Below are 10,023 nucleotides of genomic sequence, written 5' to 3'. Positions count from 1 at the left end.
CCGCTGTCTTCTAAAGGCCAGATGCCTCGTTCTTGGCCTCTTGGCATTTATCTGAGATTTTAAGACTTTAAAGAAATACTTGTTGAAGAAGAGCCGTGGCAATGAGGAAGGTGAGGCCATCAAGATTTTCTGGGGAAAACCCGGGGTGGGGAGGGCACGGCCTAGCTATACTTGGAAGTTTACTTTCAAGGTTCAAGAGATTCGTGGTCTCTCCTCCCTCAGATGCCTCTGTAAAAAGACACAAGACCAAACAATGTTTTTTCTAGTTCTGTTTTTTTATACTAAAAATACCCAGTGGATGCTGGGAATAAAAGGGGAGGCGAGGCTGAGGTGCTGGCACCTTTTCTTGCACATGGAGTGGACGTCACCTCTGGTTTCTGTCTATCTGGGTAAGGAAACAAAATAGAGAGAAGGGGAAATATTATGACCTCGTCTGGACTTTGGTCCTTTCTCACTCCAGTTCCCCACGAGCCCTCCTTCCCGCGACGAGATCACTGCTGCCCCCTACTTCTGCCCTCACATGGAGTAAGGGCCCTGGACACGAGGAGAAGGCAAAGCTGTCACCAGGACAGAGAGCGCATTGTGTTGCTGTTCCCCTCTCCTCAAGTGTCATTAGAATGTTTCATCAGGTCCGTCAGAACCTTTGGCAGCTCTTGTGAAAGCAGAGGCCCATCCTTCCTCGATTCCTGGGTTGCTGGGAATAACCCCAGGGACAGTTCTGGGGAGAGCGGCTGTTGACAGCACAACACCAGGCATGCAAACCTGCCTCAAATCCTGCTGTGACTGCCACTGACTGGCTTTGTGGACCTTGGCTTCCTCACCTGTGAGGTGGGGTCAACATCTCCAGGCAGTGTGACCCCTGGCCAGGTGTGTGCACACACCTGCACATAAGCCACCTCAAACAGCGACTGCAGGGCCTCCCTGGTGGCACAGGGGTTCGGTCTCAGCACTATGAAGCAATCCGCAGCCACAGCAGCACGAGTTCGATCCCCGGCCAGGGAGCTAACCACATGGCTTAGCAGACCTCTCCTGTCTCCCCGCTGCTCCCCTCAGCAGTGTGTTTCTGTGGATCCACCTGTTCTGCTCCCCACTCTGTCTCTGGGGAGTCATCTCACCGCCCACACCTGTGGTCTACACCTCAGCTCTTGTATGCATAAATAAAATAAATCTTAAAAAAAAATAGGAGCTGCAGTTCCTGTTAAGCTGCGCTAATAAGCTGAAAAGTATGAACTGGTTACTATCTTCTCTATCCATTAATTGTACAAGAATTCTCGGCGTATCTATAGCCGGAACAGTCTGGTCAACAGCCATCTGATGACCAGGAATACACGTGGCCTGGTAACCCACCGGCAGTCGCTTGGGAAATAGGCGGGCCCAGTGACTGACAGTGAGGTGAAGTCCGCGCATTCTCGAGTCAGTAACCAAAGGAGCAGCCGCGAGCAGGCAGGCCGGTCAGCGACAGGGTCTGGACACCAGCCTGGCAGCCCCTGGGCAGGGTCCCGCCCCTGGCCACTTACTGGCTGCATCTCTGTGAACACTGAGGAGAGGCTGTTCCAAATATCCTCCAGCCCCAGCCTGACCCGCTTCCAGAAGTCAAGGGCAGAGTCGTGGCTGGGGGCCTCCAAGGGCCGGGGCATGGGTCTGAGTCTGCTGCTGAGGGGAGGCATGCTGGTGGTGGTGCTGGGGGCCCTGCTGCTGCTGCTGCTGCTGGTGGTGGTGGTGGTGCAGCTGGCCTCGGAGCAGGGCCCGTTGTCCAGCGGGCACTCCTCGAGGTGGCGGTTGCAGGGGCACTGCTCGTAGGTGCAGGGCCGGTGCTCGGTGCGCAGCTGGCTCAGCGCGCCCACGCGCAGGCGCCCCGACAGGCCCTGCAGCTTCCCGGCCCGGGTCCGGCTCATGGTGCCCGCCTTGCAGTGGCAGTGCCACGGGCCCCAGGGCATGAGCACCAGGTGCAGGTCCTCGGGCGCCGGCATGGCCGAGGGCGAGGTCGACAGCCCCGGCCACCCGCTCGGGGTGGAGCCGGCCGTCGTCCAGCGGCTGAGGGTGGTGCCCTCGGTGGTCAGGGTGTGCGTGGTGCTGTCCAGGCCCGCCTTGGCGCTGGACGGCTGCAGGCTGGCGGTGACCCTGATTTCCGGCTCCTGGATGTTGGCAGGGAACCTGGAGCTGGGCCCCTCGGCCGTGCTGGTCGGGCCCCCCTTGCTGGCGTTGATCACGACCCCCTCCTCCAGAGTCTCGTCCTCCTCGCCCGGCTGCAGGCGGCTCACGCCGGTCACCGTGGAGGCCAGGAGCTCGGCGGCGGCCGGGCCGGCCAGGCGGTCGGCGGCGGCCCCCACGTCGTCCTCGTCCTCCATCGTGACGCTCGCCCTGTGGGAAGCGCGGGGCCGCGGGGAGAAAACCGTGCGGCCGGCGGTCCGGTAGCTGCGGCCGGGGCCCGCGGGGTGGAACGTGGTCAGCGGCGACCGGGTGGCGCCGTGGGCGTGGGCCCCCGCCGCCCGGGCCCCCAGGCTCAGCAGCAGGGCCCCGAGCAGCGCGCAGGCGGCGGGGACCATGGGGCCGGCGGCGAGCAGGCCCTTCTCCGCTAACCCCCGCTCGTTAGAGCCGCGCGCGGGGCGGGGCGCGCGCCTCGCCTCTCCCCCAGCCCCGGCTCCGGCCCGAACCCCAGGAGGCCGCGCCCGAAGGGGCCGGGAAAGCAGGGCACGTCCTCGGCGCGCTCGGTTCGCTCACGGCAGTTTATTAAGCGGAATCGGGGCACACACACAGGCCGCGAGGCGCCCCCGCCCGGCTCCCCGGCAACAGACGCCACCCAGAAGGAAGAAGGGAATGGGGGGCTCTTCAAGAATTCGGGCGCTGACTCCCGGCCCCAGAAGGCGGGCTCCCCGCCTCAGAGAAACCCTGCGCTCTGCCACCCCCTGCAGACCTGCAACACCCAGAGGGGAAGGCCCTCAGCCCTAGATGCAGAGAAGGAAAAGGAGACCCCCGAGATGAAGGTTCTGGAAGGTTCATGCACCTTCCCACACGAAGCCCTGCTCCCTGCACCCTGACCGCTGACATGGACATCCCCAGCACCTCGGCTTCCAGACTCAGAGCCTGGCCTGAACAGGGGTCCAGGAGGAGGGCCCCGCTGGCGTGAAGACAGGAGGTTACAAGCAGCACAGGTGCTTGGGGTTGGCGCAGGCAGGCGGCGTCTGCTGGGCTCTCAGGCGCCTCACTCCAGGCCCTGCTAGGTCCCTCCTGAGTTGTGGGCATCATGGTCCAGCCTAGAGGGCAAGAGGGGTGCGGTAGAGGGCAGCTGGGGTGTCCCTTGGTCTGGGCACAGGTGGACTGGAAGAGCCAGCAGAGCGGGTGCTGAAGGGGGTCATCACTTAGGGTCCTCTGGGCCCAGTCCCTGCCCTGCTAGGTGCTCTCTTCTCCACTGCCAGCATCGTGCCCCCATCCCTAGGGCTGGCCTGAGTCGCCTGTGCAGCCTGTGCTGTCTGCTGCCAGCCCGACGCCGTGGGCCTGTGTCCACCCACACGCGTGTGGGGCGGTGGTGTCCGTCCCGCCTTCGCTTGGGTGGCGGCTTCCCGGGTACACTGAAGCATCTAAAAGTGAGGCCTCTGGCGCAGTTCCTTTGTGCTCCTCCCCAGGCATCAGGAGAGTGGGGGCTGCCTGTCCACCCCAAAACCCTCGCCCTCGGCTCAGCACTCACTGCCTGACCACGTCGGGGATGTGGACCTGGTCCAAGGAGACGAGCTGGGCCAGCTCCCCCAGGCTGTTCAGGAAACGGATCTTTCGCGTGAACTTGGAGCTGCAAAGAGAGGATGCACCCCCATGCTTACTCAGGGCCAGGGCTCCTGAGACCCTGACGGGGACTGTGGCGAGGGAGGGTGGTTGGGGGCAGAGAGAGGAAGGTTGGGGCCAGGAGCCTGAATCTTGGTTTTGAGAACGGGGAGCAGGGACGAGCCTGCTCTCCCCAGAGCGCGTACCTGATGAAGGGCCGGAGCAGCGCCAGGAAGGCCTTCACGTACCAAGTCGCGTGGACGACCACCAGGGCGCGAAGGTTTTTCCGGAGCCTGAGGAAGAATATGGGGTCGCTCTGTTTCTTCTTGCACCTTCAAGCCTGGTGATCGGGTGGAGCTAGCTTCTGCACTTGAACGTCCTTCACGTGTCTCATTTCCGGATTTCTCTGGCGCTGGGTCCGGTCCCCATTCCATTAAGCACAGTCTCAGCTTCATCCACTTTGCTTAGCCCTTCATGGTCCTTATTTTTGGGACATTCTGCTCCAGGAATCCGTCAGCCTGGCCTAGCCCTACCCTGCACACACCCCTCCACTACTCGTCCCCATGCCTCCATGGGGAGGACTATTTATAAAGCCCCAAGTGGGGCTCCCTGGTGGCGCAGGGGTTAAGTCTCAGCACTCTCGCCACCGTGGCATGAGCTCGATCCAGCCAGGGAGCTACCCACATGGCGCAACAGACCTCTCCTGTCTCCCCGCTGCTCCCTCAGCAGTGGATTTCAGTGGATCCACCTGTTGCGCTCCCCACTCCGTGTCTGGGGAATCCTCTCACCCCCTGCACCTCTGGCCTGCACCCCAGCTCTTCTACGCAAACATAAATAATTAAAGCGCCAAGTGGAAAAAAGAGCAAGAGGAGAAAAGTGAGTAAAGGGAAGGTGGGGGAAGGAGGAGGGAAAAAGGCTCATCGGAGAAGAGGCCCCAGCGGCGGGGAGGAAGGCAGAGGAGGAAAGACGGGGGTGCGGAAGGTGACGTCACCGCAGGACTGAGAGCAAGAAGGGGCGTCCGGGGCTGGTGACTTCCCTGAGCCCCACAGATACCCAGAGGCAAAGGCCATCCCCATGGCCTCTTTACAGATGGGGAAACTGAGTTCCAGAAGGACTAAGTGACTTGTTCAGGGTCACACAACCAGTAAATGGGAAAGATCTGAAACTAGATTTCCCGGCCCTGTGGAGAGGCTTGTGGAGGGCGGAGAGGAAGGACTAGATGGAGGAAGAATGAAGGATGGAGAAGCAAACGGTCAAGGCGCTGGTGCCCTCGCCTCGGCGCTCACCGCCGGTCCAGCGTGCGGTAACACTGGCGGATCCAGCTGAGGGGGGGCACTTGGGCCCGGCTGGTGCCTCCGCTCAAGTGGACAAGCAGGTAATTTTCGGCCACTAGCAGCTCCAGGGTTCCCACCATATACCTGGGGAGGAAATTGCCAGAGAAGGCCTGTTTCTGGTGTGGAGGGCCCCAGAGGGAGGCGACCGTAGGCTTCACTCAGACGCTGACCCCGGCAGAGGCGCTTCTCTCCCTTCCCGCGCGCGCCCCGGAGCCCGCCGGCCCGCTCACCTGAACAAGTGCTCCATGACGTAGGTGTAGTTGGGGATGCTGCTGCTGGGCAGGTAACAGGAAGCAAAGAGGATGACGGCATTGAGGCCGTCGCCATGGTAACCTGGAGGAAGGAAGGGGAAATCCACTGCCTCAGGCGTGTGCTGACAGACCGCCTGCCCCGGCTCTCCGCGAGCTGCAGGACGGAGTCTGAACCCAGTAGCTGCATTTCCAGCTTAGGTGTCTCATTCAAGAAATCACAGTGTTTACGCCTCGCAGCCGTGCTGTTACCTCCGTGAGACAGGACCTTCTTGTAGGGCTCGATGACGGTCATGTCCACCCGCTGCTCCTGCTGTCCTGTTCGGAACACCCTCCAGCGACGCCCATCTGCCCCGGCAACGTCCCACATGCAGCCCCGGCCCAGCCTTTCCGCTGCCTCGCTGGCCCCCAGCCCCTCGGCCCGGGGGAGGTCATCTGCAAGAGAGGGTGAGGACGCGTCGGCCAGGCAGAAGACACACCTTTCAGCGCCTTTTCTCAGCATTTCGATACCAGCTATTCTCACTTTGGATGGTTTACAACACTGTGTATGATTCAGAGGTGCAGGCTCACACCTCTTCAGATGTGGGTTATCGCACCACACCCACCACAGATGCCTCAATGTTCTTCTACCATAGGGCCTCCCGGGTGGCCCAGGGGTTAAGTCTCAGTGTTGTCACTGATAGGATCTGAGCTGGATCCCTGGCCAGGGAGGTGACCCACAGGGCGCAGCAGACCTCTCCACCTGTTCTGCTCCCCACTCTGTCTCTGGTGAGTCCTCTCGCCCCCCCTACCTGTGGCCTGCACCCCAGCTCTTCTACGTAAAAAAAAAAAAAAAAAAATCCTCCACCACAGACCACTGGGCCCTCTTCCCACTTTATTCCCAGCCTCCACCTCCCCCCTCCATAACTTTAGTCACATCTCAGGGTCTTGGACCTCCCCCAGATTCCTGGAGTTTATTCTCTAACCTCTTAGTCCTTAATTTTGCCCATGCCTCTGGCTGGTTTCTCTATGCCGTGACTCATTATCCTCACCTTTTCACTAGACAGTCACCTTGAAGTGACCTTGGGCCGTGTGAGGCGTGTGGCCCTTCCAGTATCAGTTATTCTCAGATATTTGTTTCCACACTTTTCTGTGGACAAGCTCACCTATTCCCGCGTCTTCAGCTGCATCGTGGGGATGACTCCCCAGTGCGCCTCTGACCCAGATTCGTCTCCCAGCTCCAGGCCTAGTGCCCAGGGTGGCTGCTCCGGTCTGGGCTTCTGTCGTCTCTAAGTCACCAGGCCCCAGTGTAAGCACCCACTCTCTACCTCCTCTCTCCCTATCTCCTTTTTGATGAGTTTGCTAATGAGGTGATAATTGCAAAGTTCCCCAAGATGGGTGTCTGGTTGCCAGGGAAACCAGCCATGTGATTTTAGAGGGTTGGAGGAGACTAGATTCACTAAGTGCCAGTGAATCAACCCAGCGGCCTGCAGAATAAGGCCCTAACTGAGAGGCTTCCGTGAGCGTCCAGGATGGCGATCACGGCCCACCCCGGCTCCCCACCACGCACCCTGTGCGGCTCTGCTTTCCGGCCGTTCCCGAGTTGCAGCTTCTTCTAAACCTGTGAACTATTTTCCTGGGTTCTGTGCGCAGTTCTAGAAAATGATCACATCTGAGCAGGGGGTAGTGGGAACCTCTGACTTACAGCCAGTCAGTAGGTGGGAAGTGGAGGTGACCCTCTGACCCCTGGTGTCTGAAGTGGGGTGGGGGGCAGTCTTGTGGGTGAGCCCTCAACCTGGGCATCTGTGCTAACTCTAGCTAGTGTCATACCTTTTTTTTTTTGAAGATTTATTTATTTATGCATACAAGAGTTCAGGCTGCAGGGCCTCCCTGGTGGTGCAGGGGTTAAGACATAACCTATGAGGCTGTCCACAGCCACTGCAGCACGAGTTCGATCCCCAGGCAGGGAACTACCCACATGGCGCAGCAGACCTCTCCTGTCGCTTGCGGCTCCCCTCAGCAGTGGATTTCAGCTAATCTGCCTGTTCTACTCCCCACTCTGTGTCTGGGGAATCCTCTCCCTGCCCCACACCCTTGGCCTGTACCCCAGCTCTTTTACATTAAAAAAAATTAATTTTTTTTAAAAAGGGGGCTTTTTAGCCCCCGCCTCTACCGACTACTCTCACACACGACCGGCAAACCTCTCCGTTCTCAAGAAATCTACTTTGCCGACTCTACCTCTTGGTCCCATCTAACTTCAGGCCTAACTTCAGTTCCACCCAGTCCGTCCTGAGGCCCTCAACCCTGGCCTCCAGCAGCTCAGTCTCCAGGTTTCTCTCCCACCTTCCCACTCAAATTCATGTCCGCTGTCCAGCTGCTCTGAGTCGGAAGGGGTCTCCAGCTCGTCCACCTCCAGGTCGGAGCTGCCGTCAGGGGAGGGAGGCTCAAAGGAGGTGGGGGAGGCTCCGCGGGCTCCAGGCCCCTCGGTCAGGTTCAGCAGCATCTCTGGGGCAGAAAGTCGCTTCCGCATGGGGCGCTGGCCACCCAGGGCCAACGTGCTGGGGGTACCTGGCCCGAGGGGGCGAGAGAAAGAAAAGACGTGAGTGTTCCTGTGCTGGGGGCGACAGTGTGGGGGATGCTGAGGAAGGGGGGACCAACACAGGGGCCATCTGGGGGAGCAGTAGTAGCGCCCACAGGGACAGGGGTGCCATGACCCTTCCCAGGACTGGGATCGGGAACTTGAGGCCTATGTTCTGATTTTCCTACCTGCCTGCGAATCGCTGTTAGGATCTTCAGAAGGGCCCGCCTCTTCGGGAAGCAACCTGGAGGGAAGAGCTCACAGCGGGCAGAAATCCAGGCTAACGGCCTCAAGTCAGGCATCAACAATCCCCTATGCCCACCCCGGTGGGGTGCCCCGGACTTTCTTTCCCCCACCTTCCCTTCAAGTCCTAATTTACCACCCCTGCCCTGCTGCCCCCACCCCCTCCCACCCAGCTTCCTCACCTGGGGAATTCCTCGTCCTGCCATTCCTCCTTCAGCTCCAGCTCCCCCAGGCTCAGGGCTCCGCCCGGCCCTGCCTCCTCTGCCTTCTCCCTGACCCTAAGATTGTCCCCAGAGGAAAAGGTTCTCATGAGACAAGCTGGGCTGTGTCTAGAGGGAACTGGACGGCAGGTAGGAGACACCGGATGAACAACAGCTGAAGCGCACAGTGGACCTCACCAGAGCTCACACCTCGGCTGAGCGTATTTCCCCCCTTCCACCACTCGCGGCAGCTCCCTGCCCTTTGGGTGTGAGAGCAGAGGGATGTGTGACACTGACTTGACTTCCTCTGTGACTGTCCCAGCTACAGTGTGGGGGAGGCGACTGGAATAGGAGTGACCGGAAGCCACCTGTCCCGGGCAGCCAGGCAGGCCTGCCTCTGTCCCACCATGCAGGGGAGCGGTTGGGGGAGCCGGACTCAGGGAGGAGGGTGGAGATAAGGTAAGGGGGAGAGATTTGCGGGGAGAGCCTGGACCTATACTTAGTTCTAGGGCAGCTTCCTCAGGGCCCTTCCGGAGGGTGGGGTGAATGAAGACGGCAGTAGGTTAGTCACCCACAAAATGTAGACTCTCTCTTTGAAAGAGAGAGGATTTCCCCGAGGATCTTGTTCTCCAGCTCCCACACCATGCTGCTACCTCCTACCTCGAGTCACTCATGCCCTCCCTGCCAGTCAGTTCTCGGCCTGTCTCCTCGAGGAACCCCTGATCAGATCGGGCACAGGCATCGACCGGGCGGGAAAGTCACGCAAGCCGCCACGCCTTGTTTCCGGCCGACTAGGCCAGGGTCTGTCTTACCCGAGATCAAGCGTCCCTTCTGCCTCTTGTGCGCTCCCCATCTGCACAGTCCCTGGGCGCTGCCTGCTGCCTTCCGTCCTGGGAGCTTCACCTCTCGGCACTATCCTGTTCTCTGCTGTTGTTCTGGCCTCCGCAGAGGGAGGTGTGGAAGGGAGGCAACCTCACTTCCAAACAGGTTTTACCACCTCCCGTCCCAAGGAGCAGGCTTGCCCAAGAAAACCCTGCCTGTCTGGGGGCGGGCTTTGGGGAGGAGAGCACATTTTCTCAAGGGGCTAGTCTCAGATGAGTTTAGGGAGGCAGCTTATTTTCCCTTCCAGACTCCTTAAGACCTTTGGAAGCTTTCCTTTAAAAAAAAAATTAAAAAAGCGATGGCAGGGCCTGCCTGGTGGCGCAGGGGTCAAAAATCTCAGCACTATCAAGCTATTGCCAGCCACTGGGGCCTGAGTTCAGGGAGCTGACCCACAGGGCGCAGCAGACCTCTCCTGTCTCCCTGCAGTTCCCCTCAGCAGTGTGTTTCAGTCCATCCTCCAGTTCTGCTCTCCACTGGGTCTCTGGTGAATCCTCTCACCCCCATACATCTGGCCTGCACCCAAACTCTTGTATGCAAAAATAAATCTTTAAAAAAAAAGGCGATAGTAAAAATCATTTGGCTTTAAGACCATCTTGGGTTTACTGTACAAGCACCAGTAAGATCAGGAACACAGAGATATGTTCCAAGAAGGGTCTGGAAGAAGAAAGAAACCAAGGAAGGGCTGGGACGAGGGGGTAGCAGGCTGGTGCTCCTCACCCCCAAAGGAGCAGCACCAGGAGACGCTGGGCGCAGCACAGAGAATGGAGGCCCTTCAGGAGCCTGGAGCAGTTATCCAAGGCTCA

At 59.6% G+C, this 10,023-nt stretch overlaps 2 protein-coding genes across 2 annotated transcripts; both read right to left on the bottom strand.

The window, feature by feature from the left end:
- Positions 1–227: 227 nt before the first annotated feature.
- Positions 228–2,546, bottom strand: CUNH1orf56 (chromosome unknown C1orf56 homolog). The gene is made up of 2 exons (XM_037500357.2): positions 1,518–2,546; positions 228–385 (listed from the first exon to the last, which is right to left on the bottom strand). The coding sequence occupies exons 1-2, from the start codon at positions 2,544–2,546 to the stop codon at positions 365–367; spliced, it is 1,050 nt and encodes a 349-aa protein (XP_037356254.1). The 3' UTR covers positions 228–364.
- A 167-nt stretch (positions 2,547–2,713) lies between these two features.
- On the bottom strand, positions 2,714–9,972 carry BNIPL (BCL2 interacting protein like). The gene is made up of 10 exons (XM_037500507.2): positions 9,151–9,972; positions 8,321–8,416; positions 8,084–8,139; positions 7,661–7,885; positions 5,591–5,773; positions 5,321–5,423; positions 5,043–5,174; positions 3,963–4,049; positions 3,686–3,784; positions 2,714–3,254 (listed from the first exon to the last, which is right to left on the bottom strand). The coding sequence occupies exons 1-10, from the start codon at positions 9,189–9,191 to the stop codon at positions 3,218–3,220; spliced, it is 1,059 nt and encodes a 352-aa protein (XP_037356404.1). The 5' UTR covers positions 9,192–9,972; the 3' UTR covers positions 2,714–3,217.
- Between the last annotated feature and the right edge of the window lie 51 nt (positions 9,973–10,023).

The sequence above is a fragment of the Talpa occidentalis genome, unplaced genomic scaffold, assembly GCF_014898055.3.
Source record: "Talpa occidentalis isolate TD23 unplaced genomic scaffold, MPIMG_talOcc4v2.1 talOcc4.9, whole genome shotgun sequence".
In the NCBI taxonomy this organism is placed as follows: Eukaryota; Metazoa; Chordata; class Mammalia; order Eulipotyphla; family Talpidae; genus Talpa; species Talpa occidentalis.
The sequence above is the reverse complement of the archived record's forward strand: the minus strand, read 5'-3'. Positions and strand labels throughout refer to the sequence as shown.